The following is a 24,836-nucleotide window of genomic DNA, read 5'->3' on the forward strand; positions in this document are numbered from 1 at the left end:
TCCCCTTGAGCAGTTTTTCTGATTACACACTGCACACCTATCCTGAATTCTTGCTCTCTTCCTAAACCTGAATCCTCCAGAATTCTAGAATTTCCCAGTTTTCACAGGTGATCTTCAACCCCTCTCCCTGAACAGGTTTTTATTTATGGCCATGTTTGCTATTAGTGTATTAGGGATTATCTCCTTTATTCTCTGCATTGATGGCTGGTATTGCTACAAGGAGCCTCTCTTATGGAAAAGAGAAAAGCCTGGGGAGAACTTCATCTCATACTAACATCTTATTACTCCCTTTGATAGTCCTTAGAATGTAAGACCCTGGGTAATGTCATTACTGGGTCAGACCATCCAAACCTCAAGAGGCACTTGCAGGAATCATATGTTGGTTGCCTTCCTGGATGATTAAAAATTAAAAAAGGGAAAAAAGAATGGGATTGGCAGACTCTGACCAACTTCCAACCCAACTTGAATATTTATTTGAAATCCTTCTACTTGAAGAGTTCTGCTTCTACTAGATAGCTTCTGCTGAGAAGCAGCATTGCCTAGTGGACAGGGCATGGGCCTGGCAGTCTGTAGGACCTGGATTCTAATTCCGGCTCCACCACTTTGCTGCATGACTTTGGACAAGCCACTAACTTCTCTGTCCCACAGTTACCATATCTGTAAAATGGGGATTAAGACTGTGAACCCCATGTAGGACATGGACTATGTCCAACCTAGTTAGCATGTATCTATCCCAGTGCTTAATCCACTGCTTGGCACATAGTAAGTTCATTTTGAGCAGGGAAGATGTCTGCTAATTCTGCCATATTGTACTCTCTCAAGTGCTTAGTACAGTGATCTGTACAAAGTAAGTGCATAATAAATACCATTGATTCATTGATAGTAAGCGCTTAAATACCATTAAAAAAAGACAGTATGGTTTGGTACATCAACTCTGGAGATACATGCTGCCCATTTTGTGCTGGAGAATCTTCTCTTGACCCAGTTAGCCCTGATGCCACTTAGTCAGAGTTTTTGTCTTCGCTGAAATTGGAAGTTGCCCCAGTGCTCATTTTAGCATTAGAATTGGTGACAGAACTTAGGATCCTACATTTCTCCTCCTCTATCACTTCTGTTCTCCTGTTCTCCAAAACCCAAACTGTTAGGGAAATGCTTCTTTGTTCCTTTGAATCACAAAATTTTGTTTGCCAGGAAAGCACTGTGAGAGTGATATGGGCCTACCATCATGATGACATAGGAGAGGCGGGCCCCAAATACCATGGGATCAATCGAGGGTCCAAGAGCCTGCGCTTGTTGAACCCGGAGAAAACAAGTGTTGTGTCGGAGGTTTTGCCCAATTTTGACTTGACCAATCAAAACGTAAGTTTCTCTGGGGTTTTGTGTTATTTAGAGATGCCTGTGATGGGGAACTGGTTTCCTTCTCTGATATGATAAATGGGTTGACTTTTATATTCTTTCCCTTTTATTAAGACAGGTGCCGATCCCAAACAAGGGCACAACATATTGGTGCCAGATGTTTAAGATACCGGTTTTCCAGGAAAAACACCACGTGATAAAGGTATATGCCCAATGTTTTTTTTCGCCAGATAAAATTTAATCTTTTTAGTTAAGGGAATTGTGCAAATTTGTAAGCAAAAAAGGAAGGGATATCAGGTTTTCACCCAAATGTGAATAAGGCCCTTTGTATATTCACTCATTGTGTTTATATTTACTGATTTATTTATCCAGTTTGATCCACTCTCCTGTGCTATTAAATAGTAGATATTCTTCACTTTATCATGTTTGTCTTCCCTGTTCAATTACAGACTCCTTGAGGATAGGTATTGTGTTTTATATTTCTTTTATCATCCAAATAGCATAGTTCAGTACGCTACATAGAGTAGGCACTTTGTATGTACTAGTGATGATAAAGATGATCTTACCTCTAATTAGGGTAAAAATTAGTGAAGGTCCTGGAAGTTACAGATGCAAGAACAGTCCTGAATGATTTCACCAATGATTTTTTGCCTTCATCCTCAACCCCAACTCTCAGTGAGGCTTTGGGAGGCTTGGAAAAGCTTGGGTAATTTTTAAAGCAGTGTTTTTGGCTTAGGACCAAAGGTGCTAGCCTACTGCAGGAAGTAGACAAATTAGTATATTTCCAAAAATCCTTGAAGGAGGAAACCTTAGAAATACCAGAAGTCTTTCCAGGAGAGGGGAAACAGACCCCCACTGCCCACCCCTAGGATATAACTTTTCACTCAGCAGTGGCAAGGAACAGGTACTGCCCCACAGTTTGTAGATTTCGCCCCCTTTGTTTTTTGATGCAGGGGTCTCATACATGTGAGATGGATAGCCTGTTAGAGGCTACTCACCGGGGGGTGTTCTGAGCAGAAGGGAGAATGCAGGAGAGCAGGACAGAAGGAATTATAAAGTCATCCTCATCCACCTTAATATACCTGATGGTTCCCTCTCCACAGTATTGGAGAGAATGTGGTTAGATAAATTCAAAATATGGCAGCAGAGGTTCTCTGAGACACTTAAGACAGAGAAATAGCTCAACTGTTATTGTTAGTCAGTGTACCCTAGGCACAAAGTAAGTGCTCAATAAATGTGATTGAATGAATGAAAGGGCATGGGAGATGTGGGTTTGAGACCCACCTCTGCCACTGGGTGAACTTGGGCATTAACTGCTCTGGAACTCTGATTTCTCAACTCTAAAATGGGGTAAAATAGATTGTGAGCCCAGTGAGGGACTGCAACTGTGTTTAATCTCCTAGCCTTGTATCTACCCTAAAGGTTAGGCCATAGGAAGCATCAAAAGTGTCATTAGCAGTGAAGAGTCTGATAGAAGCAGTTTGGTCTAGTGGAAAGAGCATGGGTCTTGGAGTCAGAGGACCTGGATTCTAATTTAGCTTCTACCACTTACATGCTCTGGAAACTTGGGCAAGTCACTTAACTTCTCTGTGCCTCAGTTTTCTCATCTGCAAAATGGGAATTCAATACCCATTCTTCCCCCCACTTAAAATGTGAGTGCCCTGTGGGACCTGATTATCTTGTGTCTTCCCCAGTAGTTAGTACAATGCTTGGCACATAGTAAGTGCTTAAGAAACACCACAATTGTTAATAGAGACCCATGACCCTTAATAATTAGGGACTCCTAGATAGTGTGCATCCCCTGAACTCTAAATTGCTCTGTTCTCACAGTCCTGAATATTACACTTGGCAAAAGCCTCTTGCTCTGGGAAACAATGTCAGAGGATTTACTGGTAATGTTACCAACATTGGATATCCATGAAGTATCCATGAAGCCCGCCTGCTAGATAGCCATGAAATATCCAGTTAAGTATATCCATTCCTCCACGAAAAGCATATCTGATTCTTATTATAGGAAATACGGCTCAATTTCCCACTGTGTGAATTCCTTCCATATTTAGCAATATCAACAATGAAAATTGTAAACTTGGAATGTTTTAAAATTGCTTAACTGTTCATTGTGCCGAGGGGTTTCGATTTCTCCTTCTAATTTCAGTGCTGAGTTGTGACATCGTATCATTCTTGACAGACATCAGAAATGTCCCTCTAGTCTGTAAACTCATAGTGGGCAGGGGATGTGTGTGGTTATTATTATAGTGTACTTTCCCAAGTGCTTAGAGTGGTGGTCCACACACAGTAAGTCCTCAATAAATGTGATTAACTGATTGACTTTTTTCCTTCAATCCACCTATAGAAGTTATTGAGCTGCCTGTTCTGAACTGGACACTTTACTAAGAAGCAGTATGGCCTAGTGGATAGAGCATGGACCTGAGAGTCCAAAGGACCTGCTTTCTAATCCCAGCTCTGCCACTTGTCTTCTGTGTGATCTTGGGCAAGTTGTTTTGCAGGCAGTTAATATCAGTAGATTTAAGTTGGGCATGGAAAAATTCATACAGAAGAGACTGATAATGTATTAGTAGAGGGACAATTAGGAATTTCTTGAGTGTCAAGGTGATTAGAGGCTGAAATGTTTGATAAAGGAGGTGGTAGAATCTACATCCCTGGAGAAGTTTAAGGAAAAACTAAATCTGGTTTGGACAGATAGTCATTCATCTGTCCAGAGGCAGGGGGCTGGACCAGTGATTTCTTGGTGTTTCTTACAGTTCTATAATAATAATTATAATTGAGGTGTTTGTTAATCACTTACTGTATATATGCCAGGCACTGTACTAAACTCTGGGCTAGATACAAGGAAATTGGTTTGGACACAACCCCTGTCCCATAGTGGGCTCCCAGTCTCAGTCCCCATTTTACAGATGAGGTAACTGAGGCACAGAAGTTTGCCCAAGGTCATACAACCATCAAGTGGAGGAGCTGGGATTAGAACCCAGATTCTTTTTACTCCCAGGCCATACTCCATCTACTAGGCCATGCTGCTTTTCTATGATTTTCTCATTCTATACATCTGATTTGTAGATGGAAACAAGAGTGGCTAAAAAAAACAGTTTGTTGCTGAATCAGTTTCATGAATCAGCTATGAGAAGAGAACTAACTCTATACTTGGACTCTCCTGCTGATTTAATTAAATAGTGACTCCAACCCCACGCCTTAGAATACATTGGGAAGTAAATGTTAGTCCTGTTTTTAAAGATCTCTGGGGGAAGTATTTCACCTCCAGCTATCAGAAATTACATCCTCATAGAATGCTTACTGTATTTTAAGACATTTTCCCTGCATTCTGGTCTCATTGGAAATGGAAACAGCTGTTTGCCATCCTTATAATTTATTTTTGCCAACTTCGGGGTATGACACAACATTTTTCTCCCAAATTTCCAAATTCTGAACAAATATGACAGATGTATTCCTCTTTGGTTAACATCTATGTGCATGTTCCTTGGGTGCATGCTGTTGAGTATTCAAAATAATTTGATGTGTTGATGATCCTAACAGCTCTATAAATATTTTTGGAGCAAGTGATTTTGGAAGAAAGATAGGAAAAGAAACTAGATATGAGTGCTTCAAAATAAGTTTAATGAAAGAAAAAGAGATGGTGGTTATGGATGACTTGTCCAAGGAACTGGAGGTGATGAAGGGCAGAGATGAGAGAGGGATAAAATAGAAGTTGGATAAAAACTATTGGAACATTGGAGAGATATGTGGATTGTGATGAAGGTTTAATGATGATGGCATAGTGGTTAGCAGTTAAATTATGGCCAGGGATGCAATCAGGCAAGTGGCAGAATGAGAGAGGATAATTTAGAATCCAAGATAAAGAATTAATAGAAGAAAGTCATTTCTGTAAGCATTTTCAGGGCAGGGATCAGGTCTACTATTTATATTTCGCTGCCCCATTGCTTAGTATAGTACTCTGCATATAATAGGTGCTCAATGCATATAATTGATTTTTTTTCATTTTAAAATAAGATTGGGACTAGATTTATGCAGAAACACAAAATAATCTTGCTTAAAAATCTAAAAGTTTGCCCCCCAAAACCAACACAATAAACTGCTATTTAAATATTTTCCAATTATTCAATGAATAATATAAATTCTAAGAACAAAGAAAAAGGCTATGTTCAAACTCAGATAGGGTTAGGAATCTGAAGTCCTTGCCTGGTTCATATTCAGCTCCAAAGTAGCCATTAATTAATTAATCAATCATATTTATTGTTTACTGTGTGCAAAGCACTGTACCTGGGAGAGTGCAATACAAGAAATTTAGTAGAGTTGGTAAACATATTCCCTGCCCACAGGAGCTTACAGCCTAGAAAGGAAGACAAACATTAAAATAAGTTACAGATGGGGAGAATACATACATAGCTTTCCCAAAGTAATTTATGTAATTCTTCTCCATTTAGAATCCTGGAGAATTCACTCAATCAATTATATTTATTGAGCACTTACTGTCTGCAGAGCACTGTACTAAGTGCTCGGGAGAGTACAATATAGCAAATACATTACCTGCCTATTAAAGGGTACAAACCAAGTGTAAGGTGATACAGAAGGGAGAGGGAATAGGGGAAAAAGGGGTTTAGTCGGGGAAAGCCTCTTGGCAGAGATATGATTTCAATAAGATTTGGAAGGTGGGGAGAATGATTGGCGGATATGAAGTAGGAGAAAGCAACATAGCCCTAGTTTAAAGAGCACAGACCTGGGAGTCAGAGGAGCTAGATTCTATTCCTGTCTTCCCTTCTTGTCTTCTGCTTGACCTTGGGCAAATCAGTTCACTTCTCTATGCCTCAGTTCCCTCCTCTGAAAATGGGAATTCAATATCTGTTCTCCTTCCTACTTAGACAGTGAGCCCTATGTGGGACCTGATTATCTTGTATCTACACCAACATTTGACACAGCATAAGTGCTTAACAAATACCATTATTATTTTTATTATTATTATTCCAGGCCAGAGGCAGGATGTGGGCTAGGGGTGAGCCACAAAATAGATGAGATCAAGGTACAGTGGAGGAGCAAAATGGGAATGCTGGGTTGTGGTAAGATTTCACTGAGGTAAGGTCAGAGGAAGCAAGGAGACTGAGTGTTTTGAAGCTGATGGTAAGGAGTTTTGTTTGATGTGGAAGTAGATTGCAACCACTGGAGTTTCTTGAGGAGTGGAGAAACATGGACTGAATGTTTTTGTTGTTTTTTTTTTTTTTAAGAAAAATGGACCAGGCAGCCATCGCAGGGGGGGCTGTAACCCCTGGGACCACCACCCCAGAACTAAACCAGGCAGGCAGGAAGTAAACTCAAAGCTTCCTGGCAGAGGCAGTGTGATAGCATGTGAGGTCTGTCCTTCAAGCCATTTCTGGTTTGGACTCGATTGACAATGCTACACCTGCCTGAATCTGACTCAAGGCTGGGTTTAGCTAAGCTTTCACCTAGTCCAACTCTAGAGCTCTCATTTGAGTTGGATCAGACCTGGAAGTCCCAGCCAACTGGTGGCCCCATTGAGGGTCCCCAATACCGGCGGGCTGGTTCTTCCATTTTCTTCAGACTTGGCCCTTGGCTCAAGGAGAGGGCCTCAAAAAGTGACTTCAGCCCTTTCATTCATTCATTCAGAGAAGGGTGGCCTAGTGGGCAGATCATGGGCCTCGAAATCAGAAGATCATGGGTTCTAATCCTGGCTCTGCCACTTGTCTTGCAAGTCATTTTGCTGTGCCTCAGTTTCCTCATCTGTAAAATAGGGATTAAGACTGTGAAGTCTATGTAGGACAGGGAGGGCTTAGAACAGTGGCACATAATAAGCGTTTAACAAATATAATAATAATAATTCATTCAATTCAGTCATTTATTATGCTCTTACTGTGTGCAAAGCACTGTTCTAAGTGCTTGGGAGAGTACAATATAGCAATAAGCAGACACATTCCCTGCCCACAATGAGCTTACAGTCTAGAGGGTGAGGCAGATTAATATGAATGAATAAATACATTTCAAATATGTACATAAATGAATAAACGGAGCAAGTCAGAGTGATGCAGGAGGGAGTGGGAGAAGGGGAAAGGAGGGCTTAGTTAGGGAAACCTTCTTGGAGATGTCTTCAAAAAGGCTTTGAAGGAGGAAGAGTAATTGTCTCTCGGATATGAGGAAGGCAGGCGTTCCAGGCCACAGGCAGGACGTGGGCAAAAGATCAGCTGCAAGATAGATGAGAGCAAAGCACAGTGAGAAGGTTAGCATTAGAGGAGCGAAGACTGCAATCTGGATTATAGTAGAAGAGTAGTGAGGTGAGGAAGGAGGGGGCAAAGTGATTGAGTACTTTAAAGTCAATAGTGAGGAATTGTTGTTTAATGTGGAGGTGGATGGGCAACCACTGCAGTTTCTTCAGCAGTGGGGAAACATTATCTGAATGTTTTTATAGGAAAATGTTCTGGGCAGAAGACTGAAATATGTATTGGAGTGGGAGAGACAGGAGGCAGGGAGGTCAGCAGGGAGGCTGATATAGTAAGGCCCTTCTGGAATTTTGGCTGGTAGGATCTTCCACAAGGAACCTGGGGAAAAGGGGCAAAGAAAGAACTGTGGGAAAATAGCTCAGAGTCAACTAACTGAAAGTTTAAGGAAACAACAGTTGGAAATGCCCTTCTTTGGACAACTATGACTTGTTGGGGGGTCTTGGTTGGAAGGCTTCTCCTATGGATTTGGATGCGAGTTAATCTTCAATTGCAGGGTTCTTTTCAATCCCTACTGGTTGGGTGCTCAACTTGTCTAGAGCAAAATCAGAAATTGGAGTTGAAAATAATCTGTGGGTGTAGGCTGTTCTTTGAATCCTTGCAATAAATCATGCTGTGCCAAGTTTTATTCTGATGTATTTCAACATCTGTGTAATGTTCAGCCTAGCTCTCCCTGGAATGTTTTAGAATTCTGCATGCTAATGGGAGTGCTTGTGTGTATATGTGTGTTTTATTCCTGTGCAAAAGAATAACTCTTTTATGAAATTTATTAAGCTTTTTTTATGTGCCAAGCACTGTTCTCAGTGCTGGGGTACATACAAGCTAATCAGGAAGGACACAGTCCATGTCCCATGTGGGGCTCAAAGTCTTAATCCCCATTTTACAGCTGCAGTAACTGAGGCACTGAGAAGTTACTAATAATAATAATGATGGCATTTGTTAAGCACTAAGTGCTGGGGGGGATCCAAGGTAATCAGGTTGTTCCATGTGGGGCTCACAGTCTTAATCCATATTTTACAGATGAGGTTAACTGAGGCCCAGAGAAATTAAGTGACTTGCCCAAGGTGACACAGCAGTTAAGTGGTGGAGGCAGGATTAGAACTCAGATCCTTGTGACTCTCAGGCCCATATTCTATCCACTAGGCAATGCTACTTCTCAGCTGAAAAGAATGATGCTTGAATGACAATCTCCTCTACACTGTACACTTGTAAAGATCAATCTTTGATAATTTCTGTGTCTACTGTTTTTTTTGTTTCTTGCTTCTTCCCCAAGGCCCTGTAGTAAAAGGCTGCTGCCCTTCATTCATTCATTCAATAATATGTATAAAGCGCTTACTGTGTGCAGACCATTGTAATAAGCATTTGCCAAAGTACAATGCAACAATAAAGAGTGACAATCTCTGCTCATAACTAGCTCACAGTCTAGAGCAGGGGAGACAGACATCAGTACAAATAAATAAAATTACAAATATATACATAAGTGCTGTGGGGATGGGAGATTGGGAGAGAGCAAAGGGAGCAAGTCAGGGTGATGCAGAAGGAGTGGGAGATGAGGAAAAGTGGGACTTAGTCTGGGAAGACCTCTTGGAGGAGATGTGTCTTCAGTAAAGCTTTGAGGGGGGAAGAATAATTGTCTGCAGGGTGTGAGGAGGGAAGGCATTTCAGCCAGAGGTAGGACACCGGGCAGGGGTCGGCTGCAAGACAGGCAAGATAGAAGTACTCTGAGAAGGTTAGCACTAAAGGAGTGAAGTATGCGGGCTGCATTGTAGAAGGAGAGAAGCAAGGTGAGGTAGGAGGGGGCAAGGTGATGAAGTGCTTTAAAGATAATGGTGAGGAGGTTTTGTTTGATATGGAGGTGGAAAGGCAACCAGTGGAGTTTTTGAGGAGTGGGGTGACATGCCCTGAACGTTTCTGTAGAAAACTGATCTGAGCAGCAGAGTGAAATATGGACTGGAATGGGGTAAGGCAGGAGGCTGGGAGGTCTCCCTGCCTCTGTGGTCCTCAGCTACCCTGAACCATAGTGTGTAATCAGAGTTTATGCTTTTCTTTATCTAAGTACTTATTCTGTCCACCTGGCCTAAGGCTCTTTTGCTCCAGTGCTCCAAAAGGCAACTATGTCACTTTGCAAATCTGTGTTACAGCAATGATCATGGTTTTGATGCTGGAAGGATGACTATGTTCCAGAATTTCAGTATTTGTGAACCTCTCTTACCATTTGACACTAAATAAGGCACATAGGTGAGGGTGGAGAAACTTTTCAACATGGGTCCATTCGAGAAGAAGCATGGCAGTGCAGACAGAGCACAGGCCTGAGAGTCAGAAGGTCATGGGTTCTAAACCCAGCTCTACCACTTGTCTGCTGTGTCATCTTGGGCAAGTCACTTCACTTCTCTGGGCCTCAGCTACCTCATTTGTAAAATGGGGATTGAGACTCTGAGCCCCACATGGGCCAGGGATTATATCCAACTCGATTTGCTTGTATCACCCCAGTACTTAGTACAGTGCCTGGCACATAGTAAGCACTTAACAAACACCATTATTATTATTATTTATTACTTCTCCAACACTGGCCATTCCAGTCATTCTGTAGACTTTCATTTTGGTGCCAGATTCTATTTATTCTTTTTATGGTGTTTGTTAAGCACTGTATTAAATGCTGGGGTAGATATACAAGCTAATCAGGATGGACATAGGGCATAATCCCTGTCCCACATGGGGCTCCCAGGCTTAATCCCTATTTTATAGATGAGGTAACTAAGGCACAGAGAAGTTAAATGACTTCCCCGAGGTCACACAGCAGACAAGTGGTGGAGGCAGGATTAGAATCCAGGTCCTCCTGACTCCCAGGCCCATGCTCTATCCACTGAGCCATGGTGCTTCACATTAGTCTCTCAAAGGATATTCTGGTCTTACTGATTTGTTTGTCTTAGATTGTAAACCCTATGTGGGATAGGGACTGTATCCAAACTGATAACCTTGTATCTACCCTCATCGTTTAGACCAGTGTTTGGCACCTAATCAGTGCTTAACAGTGAAAATCTGGGGTTATATTTGAGAATAACCGAATGCATGTCAGTAACTAACCCATGATACAAATTAATTCAATCGTATTTATTGAGTGCTTACTGGGTGCAGAGCACTGTACTAAGCACTTGGTGTGTACAATTTGGCAACGGATAGAGACAATCCCTGCCTAACAATAGGCTCACAGTCTAAAAGGGGGAGACAGACAACACAACAAAACAAGTAGTTTGTTAAGCACATACTATGTGCCAAGCACTCTTCTAAGCACTGCCGGGGGTGGGCGGGGGAATCCAAGGCAATCAGGTTGTCCCATGTGGGGCTCACAGTGTTAATCCACATTTTACAGATGAGGTAACTGAGTCCCAGGGAAGTAAAGTGACTTGCCCAAAGTCACACAGCTGACAAGTGGCAGAGTCGGAATTAGAAACCATGACCTCTGACTCCCAAGCCTGGGCTCTTTCCACTAAATCAGTGAGATATGTAGTTATTATTAAAAGAAAGTTTACTTTGCTAGTTTTGAAAAATGGAATGTTTATAATGCCAGAGAGAAAATCAGGCTGTGGTATTGTGAACATCATTTATATTTGATTCTTGTATCTGGATTAGAAAAATGAGCTCTTTCAAGTTACTGAGTAACATTCTTTATGGGAATGGCATGACTAAAGCACCAGTTGTTGGGAATCATAGCTGAAATTTGTAGGAAGTTGTAATCCTAATTGGCTATCAGAAAAAGTTGTTTATTTAAAAAGGGACAAGAATTTGTCTTTGTGAAATATGGTTTTCTATGCTATTTCAGCATAGCATTATGAAAATCTTTTAATACCCCATCCCCACCCATCTCATCATCTCTTCTTTTGTAGTCCCTCTCCTTACAATCCCTTTCCCTACAGCCCTACCTCAGTGTGGCCTGTGGAACTCCTTCTCTTTTGAAGGCATACACCACCATCTTCCCCATCTCTCAAGTTTGCAACCCTGGCGTTATTATCCATGACTCCACCCTCTCTCTCAATTCCCATATTCAGTCTGCCACAAATTTCTTTCTTTTGTCACAACACTACAAAAGTCTCTTCCTTCCTTTCCATCCAAACAGCCATCATGATGGTCTAGGAACCTGACTTGACTACTGCATCAACTTTTTCTGCTGTCCAATTCATTTTTCTAGAACATCTTTGTTTTTGTATGTCTCTCCACTCCATTCATCCAAAACCTCTAATGGTTGTCCATTCTTCACTGCATCAAGCAAGAACAACTGCCTGTTAGCTTTGACATCCAGTCAGCTTCCCATGCTTATCCTTCTCTTCTCCCACTAAACTTTAACTCCTACATTTCAGTGTCTCAAGCCAATCTACTCATTATGCTTTATTCTTTCTCAATAATAATGAGCCAGAGGTCATGGGTTCTAATTCTGGCTTCTCTATTTGTCACCTGTCTGACTTTGGGCATCTCTTAACTTCTCTGGGACTCAGTTACCTCATCTGTAAATTGGGGATTAAGACTATGAGCCCCACGTGTGACAACCTGTATACTTTGTATCTATCCCAGCACTTAGAACAGTGCTTGGTACATAATAAGCACTTTAATATCATTATTATTGTTATTACTATTGTTATTACTGTACTTGTTTAGTGCTCACTATGTGCCAAACACTTCTAAGCATTGGAGTAGATACAAGTTAATCAAGTTGGAAACAGTCCCTCTCCCACACGAGGCTCACACTCTTACCCCCATTTTACAGATGAGGTAACTGAGGCACAGTGACATGAAGTGACTTGCCCAAAGACACAGAGAAGATATGTAGCAGAGCTGGGATTAAAACTCAGGTCCTTCTGACTCCCCGTTAAACCCCGCTGCTTCTCAGTTCCAGCCTGAACAGTTTCTCGGTGCCAACCTTTAGCTCATTCTCTGACCCCTGACTGGAACTTCTCCCTTCACATCTGACAAAAAGCAGTTCTCCCTATCTTAAAAGCCCTTCTGAGAACACATCCTCAGTAGGTTTGCCCTGAATAATGGCTAATATCCCGTTCTAGTATTCTCTGACTGACACTTAGGACCCTTTCTAAGCACTTAAATTCCAACAACCTCACAGCCCTCATTATATATCTTATAAATTCTATTAGAATCACCCTTTCTGTGATTTTTTTTTAACTATCTGCTTCCCATGCTAGGCCACAAGTTTGTTAAGGGCAGGGATTGTATTTTCTAAATGTATTTTCCAAGTACTATCCTGTTTATAGTCCAGTGCTCCATATATAATAGACACACAGTAAATACTATTGATTTATTGATAACTGAATAGTCGAAGACCGCCCACTTTAGAAGACCACCCCATCTATTTTTTTTCCAGTTAAAGATGTCTCTTTCTAGTTCCATGTCTTTTGTTCAAGGAGTCTTGCTTCCTTGGCTCATATTCAGTCAGAGCCTGTGGGTTCTAATCCCAGCTCTGCCACCTGTCTGCTGTGTGACCTTGGGCTAGCCACTTAACTTCTCTGTGCCTATCACCTCATCTGTAAAATGCGAATTTAGACTGTGAGCCGAGGTCAACCTGATTACCTCGTATCTATTCCAGTACTTAGAACAGTGCTTGGGAAATACTAAGAGCTCAACAAATACTATAATAATAATAGTAATAATAATATTGCATTTCAGTGTTTAGCCCAGGCAAATATCAACATAGAATCATTGAGTTGGAAAGGTCCTTGAATGACTGCTTGGTCCCAGATCTGTCTTCAGGCAGAAGACTAAGCCATCCAGTAGAGATAGTGTCTGTTCTTTCCTTCAGAGACTTCTGGGATGGACACTCTACAATCTGCTTCTGCCAGAAGCAGAAAGTGGAAGATTTATTTCTTCTTAAAAAAAAAAAACCTCCCAAAACACACATGCTTAATTTTGCAAATTTAACAGCATAGATAGTTCAGGTTTCAGATAAAATCTAGACAGTCATATGAAATCAACATGCATTACCTAAGCACTACACATGTTCTCTATTATTTTAAATATTATCCTGTATATAAAATATGATTTTAAAAAGTTTCCTTGTGGACTAGAACACTAGCTATCCAGACTTTCCTCAGACATCCATGGTGGTTTGGTAGATCTGACCTTTGCCTAATTAGTATGATGGCATTCGTTAAGCCATAATAATAATAATAATAATAATGGCATTTGTTAAGTGCTTACTATGGTGCCAAGCACTGTTCTAAGCACTGGGGTAGATACTAGGTAATTAGGTTGTCCCACGTTGGGCTCCCAGTCTTAATCCCCATTTTACAGATGAGGGAACTGAGGCACAGAAAAGTTAAGAGACTTGCCCAAGGTCACATAGCAGACAAGAGAAGCTATGAGAAGCAGCATGGCTCAGTGGAAAGAGCCGGGCTTGGGAGTCAGAGATCACGGGTTCGAATCCCAGATTTGCCATTTGTCAGCTGTGTGACTGTGGGAAATGCTGGGGAAAGGCACAAAATTACTCAGACATGGTTCATGATTTACAGGTGACTCAGTCTCTAAACTTCATGGAGAACAGACACACTGGGACAGAGGCAACAGGGCAAATTTAGGAGCAAGAACACTGAAGTAATACAAATAACAGAATCAATCATTGCTGGGCTCCCCACTGCTTAGTTTGGTTAGCAATCCCAGTCTTGAACAGTCATGATGGGGGCTCTTTCTTGTTCCACTTCCTCAGGATGGGGTTCTTTCCCACACTCCTTCGTGGTGGCAGGTGGGAAGGGAAAAGGCAGACACTGCACCTTCAAACACTGCACAATGGACCCTGGAGTGCAGGGATGGCAGGGATTATGGGACTTCAGCCACTTTCTCTCTCTCCTGTTTTTATGTGACAGGCACAATGAGTTTACAGTACAGGGGAGAGACAAACACTAATGCAAATAAATGAAGGATAGATACATGTGCTGAGGGGCTGGGAGGAGGGATGAATAAAGGGAGCAAGTCAGGACAATGCGGAAGGGAGTGGAAGAAAAGGAAAAGTGGGCTTATTCAGGGAAGATCTCTTGGAAAAGATGTGCCTTTGATAAGGCTTTGAAACTGGGGAGAGTAATTATCAGATATGAGGAGAGAAGGTGTTCCAGGTCAGAGGTAGGACGTGGGTGAGAGGTCACCGATGAGATAGATAAGATCCAGGTACAGTGAGTAAGTTGGCATACCTTTCCATAATAACGATGATGATGATGGTATTTATTATGTGCTTACTATGTGTCAAGCACTTTTCTAAGCACTGGGGTAGATACAAACTCATCAGGTTGGGCACAGTCCCTGTCCAACATGAGGCTCACAGTTTTAATCCCCTTTTACAGATGAGGTAACGGAGGCACAGAGAAATTCAGTGATTTGCCCAAAGTCACACGGAAGACAAATGGAGAAGCAGAGATTAGAACCCAGGAAAGATGGACCTGAAGAAAAGATTGGGGGAATTGAGGGAATCTACTCTGCTAAGGAAGCTAGAAAGATGTGAAGGAAAATGTTTCCATCTTGTATTTCATTTTCATTCATTCAATCGTATTTATTGAGCGCTTACTATGTGCAGAGTACTGTACTAAGCACTTGGAATGTACAATTCGGCAACAGATAGAGACAATCCCTGCCCAACAACGGGCTCACAGTCTAAACGGGGGAGACAGACAACAAAACAAAACAAGTAGTCTCGTGTCAATATCATCAAGATAAATAGAATCAGATATAGTCACATCATTAACAAAAAAGAGTAATAATATATGCAAATATGCACAAGTGCTGTGGGAGGGGAACGGGGAAGAGCATAGGGGAGTGGAGGAGGGGAGGGGAGGGGAGTGAGGAGGGGAAGAGGAGCAGAGGGAAAGGGAGGGTTCAGTCTGGGAAGGCCTCCTGGAGGAGGTGAGCTGAGCTATTAGCCTTATCCAATTGTTCTCATAAGCAATGAGATAGTTGGCAGTTGTGTTGTGGGTGGGGAAGACCACCATGTTCCCAGATGGGATTTTCAGAAAGGGACCCATTAACTCAGTGCTGTCAAAAGTCCTTGAGTACAGCTTATTAGCTTGGCATTGGCCTCCCGTAAACTCTAATTCCTTCCTGCAAGACCATCACTGATGATAGCCCAGTAGCAATGCCTAAAGGAAAAACACTTTCTAAAAATCCTAAATGGTCAGTTTATCCAGGTCTAATCTGCTGTAGGACAAAAAGGATTGAAAGAAGATGCTCTCTAATCTTTCTCAAGAGCATTTTATTATTATGAAGTTTGCTAAGCCCTTACTATGTGTTAAGCATTGTTCTAAACCCAGGGGTAGATACTAGTTAACCAGGTAGGACACAGTCCCTGTCCCACAGAGCAGTGCAAGAGGTCAGCTCTGAGATATTATAAAATACACATTCTCAGTTCTCTAATATTCTGAAGGGTTTTGTGCTCACTAGTCCTACCCATTTTGCCATGTTTTTGAAAGTGCTCCCTTTTTGAGGCACTGATCATCATTCCTCTTTGAGATCAATGGAAATTGCTCGTGCTCACCAGCACGAATAGACAACTATGTTGTATTGATGGAAAACATTCGGATGTCAGCACCCTTGTCTGGGCAGAAGCCCCAGTTTGGCCCCACCACAAGCAAAGAACACGGTTTGCTCTGGACAACATCTGTGTCTGCTGAAGTATGCGAGCAGCTGCTGGTTAAACTTCAACTTCAAATTCAGAGTAGGGTCCTGATTCTGAGAACAGAAACCAGTTAAAAAAAAAAAATCTTGTTGTTGAGGGCAACAGGTCTTTTTGACTGGGGAATGCTTTAGCATTTGTGCTCAAAACACAAAGGGACTCTAGTTAAAGAAATTGATTGATGGAAAGTCAAAGAGGAGGACTGTGGACTTGAGTATCTAAATGGGGGTACTGACTTTTATCTTGAATGATACTAGCTAGTGGTTGATTTTTCCCTCTGGCCTGAACTTGACTATTTTACTTAATATCAGAATGCTGGAAAAGTATTTAGTGTCACTCAGTCTGGGACAAGCAGAAGTGGCTCTACGTTTTAATTGTAAGCTTGTCTTGCCTTATACTGTTGAGTCATCTCCGACCCACAGCGACACCACGGACACATCTCTCCCACAGCGCCCCACCTCCATTAGCAATCGTTCTGGTAGTGTATCCATAGAGTTTTCTTGGTAAAAATATGGAAGTGGTTTACCATTGCCTCCTTCCATGCAGTAAACTTGAGTCTCCTCAACTCTCTCCCATGCCGCTGCTACACAGCACAGGTGAGTTTTGACTTGTAGCAGATTGTTTTCCACTTGCTAGCCACTGCCTAAACTAGAAATGGAATTGTTATGCCTTTGCTTGACTCTCCCTCCCTTAGTTGAGAGAGGTAGAGTACTGGAAACTCTCCAGATGTGACCCTGAGAGGGGAATTGTAAGTTTAAACTTAGGTAAAGACTGATCTTTGTTTTATCTGGATCTGTTCATGGAGGACCGAGAGACACTGGACACCTAAATGGGGTTAGGCTATCATCTAGACAGAGACCTATAGACTGCAATCCAGGGGCGCCTAACTACTGCCATGTTGGTCATGTTGTAACCCAACCGGGGAAAGAGCATGGATCTGAAAGGCAGAAGATTTGGTTTCCAGTCCTAGTTTTGCCCCTGGATTGCATAATAAGATCCCGGGCAAGTCACTTGATTCTGATGGGCCTCAGTGTCTTCATCTGAAAAAATGGAAGTGATAATACCTACTACCATCTAACTCGTAAAGATGTTAATGAGGATGAAATGAGATACTTGATATGAAAAGTAATATAACATGAAGAGTTATGCAAACTCTGGATAGTGATATTATTGTTCCTGCTATTCATTGCTATAGAACTCTTTTCCTTGACCGTTCCCTTATCATGGATACTCCCAGTGGGAATTGTTCTTGTCATTATTATTATTTTCATTAGAAGTACAGGTTTCTCTCAAATGCATGTTTCAGGAGGACTTGCTTATCTTTTTATCTTTTATCTATCCCAGTATTTAATATAGTGCTTGATAAATAACATTATTGTTATTAATAAAAATATTAATGATGACAATGATAAGTACTGTTGATTAGGAAAAGTCATTTATGCTTCCCTAGTCTCAGGACCTTTAGAAGAGAGCTGATAAGGAAGTCACCCGGTGTTTCTGTAGTTGAATATAAGATCATTAGCAGTGCTACACTGGACCAGGATAATGGACCATCCTGCCTAGTATTCCATCACTGAGAGAGACAATGAGATTCCTGGAATAATTGGGGGATGGTTGTCCTTCCTGACATTCTAATGACAAATCATGGAACATCCCCAGCTTTCCTCTTTATTCATATCATGGACCTATGATTTCTCCACCTTGTTTCTTGAAGCCTCTATTAAATTTTTGTGTGGATTTTCCTATGTTGGGCGGTTTATTTTCAAATTTAATATTTACCCAGTCACTCTTTTTTTGGTATTCAAAGCTATTATTCAAAACAATAAATTGTCTGAATGAGCTTGTTGTGTTGTGGGACTTTCTTCAGCCAGGTTAAGCATGAAAGCCTTCTCTCCAAGAATTTCTGTATAATTGGGTTTACTATATTAGGACAGACACTCATTAAGGAACTGGGTTTTGGTTTTTTATGATAAACAGGAAATGTCAGTGCTCTGAATAATATTTTCCATTCATATAGCAAATAGTGTTCCCTCTTGACAGACATTAGACTTTTTACCCAGACTCTGGTAGTGAATCACTCCTAAATTGTATTCTTCCCACATGCCACAGATGTATTTAAAAAATAATCCATTTCTAACCCAGTCTGAGGTCATATTTCTATGTAATCCTTGTGTGTGTGAGGTTGGAGGAAAGTGGGCATTCAAGTCTCTTAGGAAGAAAATTTTCCAGCTTAATTTGAAGAATGCATCACTAATGCGAGAGAGCAGGTCTTTAATAGGCAGTTGCCTTTTGCCATTTGATTTTTTTGTAAAACCAAATGAGAAATTTTACAGATCACATCCAATTTAACATTAGCGAAAAAAGTCATGAAAATCAGAGCCACCCCCAAACTTCGTATTCAGCCTCGGGATTTGCTTGCTCCACTTTGGTGCTGTTTTAGAATATTTTTCCTAGGTTTCCAGAAGCTATGTCATGCTAGAGAAATCTATGTATTCACACAGCACATGGAAAGCTGGGACGTCAAATCCGTGTCCTGATCCACCATTTCTCCCAAGCTGACTACAGTGCTCTGCCTTTATTTTTATGTAGGTCAACTCCCTAATAAGTTACAGTGGGAATCCTATGCTCATCTACAACACAGACGGTCTTCTTTCTCCAAAGCACCAGCAAATTAATATTGTCTTGTCATCATATTCACCTTCTGTCCATTCTTTTTCAACTCCCCTCACTCTCTGGTTCCACCTCACTCTCCTCCTCTTTGATTCTGTCCATTAAAACAAACCCTGAAGCAACAAAACCTGTGTTCATCCCAATGATCTAACATTGCTTGACTTTCATAATAATAATAATAATAACTATGGTATTTGTTAAGCACTTACTAGGTTCCAGATCTTCCCCATTTGAAACTCTTTTTTCTTTTTTCTTCTTTCTCTTGTCTTTCCAGCTCCCATCGTTATTTTCTCTCCTGACAACTCCCTCCCACCTCCCCTCACTACCTAGCCCCTGGCTAAAGCTGGCCCCTCACCTTCGGATGAAATCAAGCTTTCCTCGGCTTTGTTTCAGATTCCTTCCCCTCCTCCCCCTGCCCCCGGCCCCACCCCATTCATCCAGGGACGGCTCGCAATGTCTTCTCTCTTCCTTTCTCTTCTGCTCCCCAAGAAAGTTAGCCTCTTCACCCTCCAGACTATTCAGTTCCAATCCATTTCATTTTATTTCAATTTCAATGGAATTGGGAGTTGGGGAACACTCCTATTCAACTCCATTGTTAGTAGGCCTGAAAGAGTTTATCCAAAGTTCCGTCTGGGGATGATAATGGCAGCAACTCTTTTACCTTTACCTTCTCTGTAAGCTCCTCACTTGACCATGAGCTCCTATAGGGCAGAAATTCTCTCTACCAAATCTAGGGTAGTTTAATCAATGAGCCATATGTACTGAGTGCTAACTGTGTGTAGAGCACTGTACTAAATGTTTGGGACAGTTCAATACAACAGAGTTGGTCAACATGTTCCCTGCCCACAAGGAGTTTACAGTCTCTCCCAAGTGCGTAGTAATAATGTTGGTATTTGTTAAGCGCTTACTATGTGCAGAATTAGTACTAGTACAATGTTCTAAGTGCTGGGGTAGATACAGGGTGATCAGGTTGTCCCACGTGGGGCTCACAGTTTTAATGCCCATTTTACAGATGAGGGAACTGAGGCACCGAGAAGTGAAGGGACTTGCCCACAGTCACACAGCTGACAAGTGGCAGAGCTGGGATCCGAACCCATGACCTCTGACTCCCAAGCCCCGACTCTTTCCACTAAGCCACGCTGATTCGCTTAACAAATACCAACATTATTATTATTATTATTATTAGAACAGTGCTTGGCACAGTGTAAGGGCTTAACAAATGCAATTATTATTATTATTATTATTATTAGTATCTCTTGAGGAGATCTTTTGCCTTCTCTCAAAATCTACTCCCTTCACCTACACATCTGACCTCATCCCTTCACATCTTATCAAAACACTTGCCCCTTGCTTACTTGCTTGCAAGCAAGCTTTACTTACTTTACTTTGCTTTACTTGCTTCTTCCCTCCCTGACTGCCAGCGTGGCTCTGTGGAAAAAGCACGGGCTTAGGAGTCAGAGGTCATGGGTTCTAATTCCGGCTCCACCACCTATCAGGTGTGACTTTGGGCAAGCCACTTAACTTCTTGGTGCCTCAGTTACCTCATCTGTAAAATGGGGATTGAGACTGTGAGCCTCACGTGGGACAACCTGATTACCCTGTATCTACCCCAGAGCTTAGAACAGTGCTTGGCACGTAGTAAGCGCTTAACAAATACCAACATTATTATTATTATTATTTTCGACTGTTCTCTCTCTAATGACTTCTTCCTCACTGCTTTCAAAAATGCTCATGTATCCCCTTTCCTAAAAAAAAAAACAAAAAACACCCTCCCTTGACCCCATGGCTCCCTCCAATTATCGTTCCATCCCCTACCATTCCTCTCCAAACTCCTAGATCGAGTTCTCTACACCCTCTGTCTCAAATTCTTCTCCTCCAGTTTTCTCCTTGACCCCCTCCAATCTGACTTCCTTCCCCTTCTTTCCACAGAAACTATCCTCTTAAAGGTTGCCAATGATCTCCTTCCTGCCAAATCCAAAGGCTTCTATTTCATCCTAATCCTCCTTGACCTCTGAACTGCATTCAACACTGTCGACCATCCCCTTCCCCTGGTAACATTATCCAACCTTAGCTTCACTGTCTTCTTCTGGTACTCCTCCTTTCTCTCTGGCCACTCATTCTCAGTCTCTTTCACAGGCTCTTCCTTTCCCTCCCATCCTCTAACTGTGGGAGTCCCTCAAGGCTTAGTTCTAGGTCTACTTCTATTCTCCATTTACACCCATTCTCTTGGAGAACTCATTAGATCACCTGGCTTCAACTACCACATCTTGCGGATGATTCCCAAGTCTACATCTCTAGCACCGATCTCTTTCCCTCTCTGCAGTTTCTCATTTCCTCCTGCTTTCAAGACATCTCTACTTGGATGTCCTGCCGACACCTCACACTTAATCTGTTAAAAACAGAACTCTTTATCTTCCTACCCAAATTCTGTCCTCCCCCTAATTTTGCCATTACTGTAGACAGCATCACCATCATTCCTGTCTCACAAGCTCATAATCTTGGCATTATCCTTGACTCTTCTCTCTCATTCAACCAACATATTCAATCTCACTAAATTCTGTTGCTTCTGCCTTTACATTATTACTAAAATCTGCCCTTTTCTCTCCATTCAAACTGCTACCATGTTAGTCCAAGCACTTATCCTATCCTGCCTTGATTACTGTATCAGCCATTAATGTATATTAATGTCTGTCTCCCTCTCTAGACTGTCAGCTCATTGTTCCCTCCCACATATCTACCAACTCCTTTGTACTGTACTCTCCCAAGCGCTTAGTGTTATGCATTCAGTAAGCACTCAATAAATATGATTGACAGATTGATAGTTTGAGCAATTGATTGTAACCACCTAAACGGAGAAATATTTTAACAGCCACAGCACAGAAAAAACACAAGCACCTAGGCCCTTTTGGTCTTCTGTGCACTTGCTGTGGTCTAGCTTAATCCTGCTTCATTCCTGGCTTGGGACAAAGAGGCTTTAATCACTCTATCAATCATATTTATTGAGCACTTACTGGGTGCAGAGCACTGTGCTAAGCACTTGGGAGAATACAGTATGACAGAGTTGGTTGATACATTCCCTGTCCACAAACTTAGAACATCTACTCCTCTCTCTCTTTTCTTTCCTCCCTCTCTTTTTCTCCCTTCCTTCTTCTCTCCCTCCCTCTCTTTCTCTCTCTCATCAAATGCCCCATTCACTAAAGATTGCCCTTACCATCTGACTCCAGTTCAACATTATCTTATGTTTTATGTTTGGCCCCTTTGGAGGGAGGACATTTGTTTTTATCCTGTTCTTGACTTGAAATGTGGAGGATGGTGGCTTAAATAGCTGTATGTGCCTACTTAGAAATATATCTTAGGGAGCACTGAGTTCTCCAGGCTACAGCAGCAGAAACAGACTAAGGACCATATGTTTAACAGGAGTCAGTAATGGATTACTGACATTAAAAAAAAAAGCAAACACAAAACTGAGATATATAATAAGAGATCATGCAGATTATAGGAAGTAAATTCCAAACTACTCAACCCTGAATGGGTCCTTTATAGAGTTTTCAATCTAGATTTGGATCCCCCAGTTTAAGAGGAAAGGACAGAATGGTGAGAGTTCAGAGCAAAGTTATTAAGTGGATTAAAGGATGGAAGAGAGAACTTTGGAGGAAAGACAAAATAAACTTTTTTTTGTGGAAGGACATGGAAAAAACAAGTTTGTAATGTGTTTTAATAATGGTTTCCATGTGTAGGAAGGTTCATACAAAGTCATGAAAGAGGCAAACAGTGCAAGTATTGAACTGGGAGAGTTATTATATAGCAGAATTGGTACAAACTTTCCCTGCCCTCAGTGACTTACAGTTATACAGTGGGTGGGAAATATATAGAACTCATTTCCACAAGAAGTATTCAGCAGTAAGTAGCAGAAAGTTCAAGAGATATTGGGATATTCTGGATGAGTAGTAGTGTGGCCTAGTGGATAGAATGTGAGCTAAAGAGTCAGAGTACCTGGGTTTTACTCTGGGGTCTACCACTTGCCTGCTGTGTGACTTTAGGCAAGTAGCTTATTTCTCTAGGCCTCAGATTCCTCATCTATTAAATGGAGATTCATCACCTGACCTTCCTCCTACTTTGGCTGTGAGCCTCATGTGGGACAGGAACAAGGTCCTTGGGCAAGTCACTTAACTTCTCTGTGCCTCAGTTACCTACCTTGTAAAGTGGAGATTGAGACTGGGAGCCCAGTGTGAAACATGGACTGGGTCCAACCTCATTATCTCGTATCTATCTCAGTGCTTAGTAATAATAATAATTTTGGTATTTGTTAAGCACTTACTTTGCGCCGAGCACTATTCTAAGCGCTGGGGTAGACACGGGAATCAGGTTGTCCCACGTGGGGCTCACAGTCTTAACCCTCATTTTACAAATGAGGTAACTGAGGCACCGAGAAGTTAAGTGACTTGCCCAAAGTCACACAGCTGACAACTGGCTGAGCTGGGATTCGAACCCATGACCTCTGACTCCAAAGCCCGTGCTCTTTCCACTGAGCCACACTGCTTCTCAATAATCATGGTATTTAATAATGTTGGTATTTGTTAAGCGCTTACTATGTGCAGAGCACTGTTCTAAGCGCTGGGGGAGATACAGGGTAATCAGGTTGTCCCATGGGAGGCTCACAGTTAATCCCCATTTTACAGGTGAGGGAACTGAGGCTCAGAGAAGTTAAGTGACTTCTCCACAGTCACCCAGCTGACAAGTGGCAGACCCGGGATTAGAACCCATGACCTCTGACTTCCAAGCCCCGGCTCTTTCCGCTGAGCCACGTTAGTAGAGTGCTTGGCCCATAGTAAGCACTTAATGAATATCATAAAAAAAAAATAAAGGGACTATGTCCAGCTTGATTATTTTGTGTCTACCCCAAAACATAAAATAGGGCTTGGCACAGAGTATAAGAACTTAATAAATACCACAGTTATTGTTCATTGCTAGTCATTCATTCAGTAGTATTTATTGAGCGCTTACTATGTGCAGAGCACTGTACTAAGCAGATTGGCAACAGATAGAGACAGTTCCTGCCCACTGACGGGCTTACAGTCTATCATTGTTGTTATCAATATTATTTTCATTTTACATGTATGTCTCAAGCTCGTACTTTGTGTGCAGGTTACTCTGAAAGCAGATATTGGAAAGCACTTAATTTCCCAAATTTTTCCATGTGGTCCATTCCAAAAATCATAATGCTCCTCCTTAATGTCTTTATATCCTTTATATCCTTCACAACTATTTCAAAATTGTGTAAATAATGGATTCAAATCTCTCTTCAGGACCTAAGGGAAGAAGACAGGAGAATGAGAAAATGGGGAAATCTGTGGAAAATTTGATGGGATAATTTTAAAACCTCTAACAGATAATGAAAATAGTGGATATTAGTTACACAACTAGAATAATAAAACATCTGCTAGACCATTCTTTTGCCCACAAAGGAACCTGGCTATGCATCTGACAACTTTAAAGTTCTCTAGAAATGCTTTCAAGGCCATAAAGAGAACCTGGCATGTTTAAAGACTATTAAATGTGTGGGGCCTGCTTTTGATCTGGAATAAAGATTCTGTTGTTCTTTATCACTTGTGGAAAAAAGGAACTGTGGAGGGTATAGGGTAGATGTTTTAGATGAGCAGTTGAGAGGGAGAGCTAGCCCAAGGCAATAGACTCTGCATTCAGAAAGAATTCTTACTCCCGAAAAGAAGCATAAAGTGTAATGGAGAAGGCAGCCACCTAAGGAAGGAATACAGAGATAGTCATCGTGGCTCAATGGAAAGAGCCTGGGCTTCAGAGTCAGAGGTCATGGGTTCGACTCCCGGCTCTGCCGCTTGTTAGCTGTGTGACTGGGGGCAAGTCACTTAACTTCTCTGTGC

At 41.7% G+C, this 24,836-nt stretch overlaps 1 protein-coding gene across 1 annotated transcript in view; it reads left to right on the forward strand.

Annotated features, from left to right (window-relative positions):
• Positions 1 to 24,836, forward strand: part of MOXD1 (monooxygenase DBH like 1) — an 85,860-nt gene that overhangs the window by 24,541 nt on the left and 36,483 nt on the right. The window contains exons 3-4 of the mRNA XM_001506193.5: positions 1,192 to 1,359; positions 1,475 to 1,558. Coding sequence (XP_001506243.3) covers positions 1,192 to 1,359; positions 1,475 to 1,558 — 252 coding nt within the window. The remainder of the gene's footprint in view (positions 1 to 1,191; positions 1,360 to 1,474; positions 1,559 to 24,836) is intronic.

The sequence above is a fragment of the Ornithorhynchus anatinus genome, chromosome 2 (genome assembly GCF_004115215.2).
Source record: "Ornithorhynchus anatinus isolate Pmale09 chromosome 2, mOrnAna1.pri.v4, whole genome shotgun sequence".
Classification (NCBI taxonomy): Eukaryota; Metazoa; Chordata; class Mammalia; order Monotremata; family Ornithorhynchidae; genus Ornithorhynchus; species Ornithorhynchus anatinus.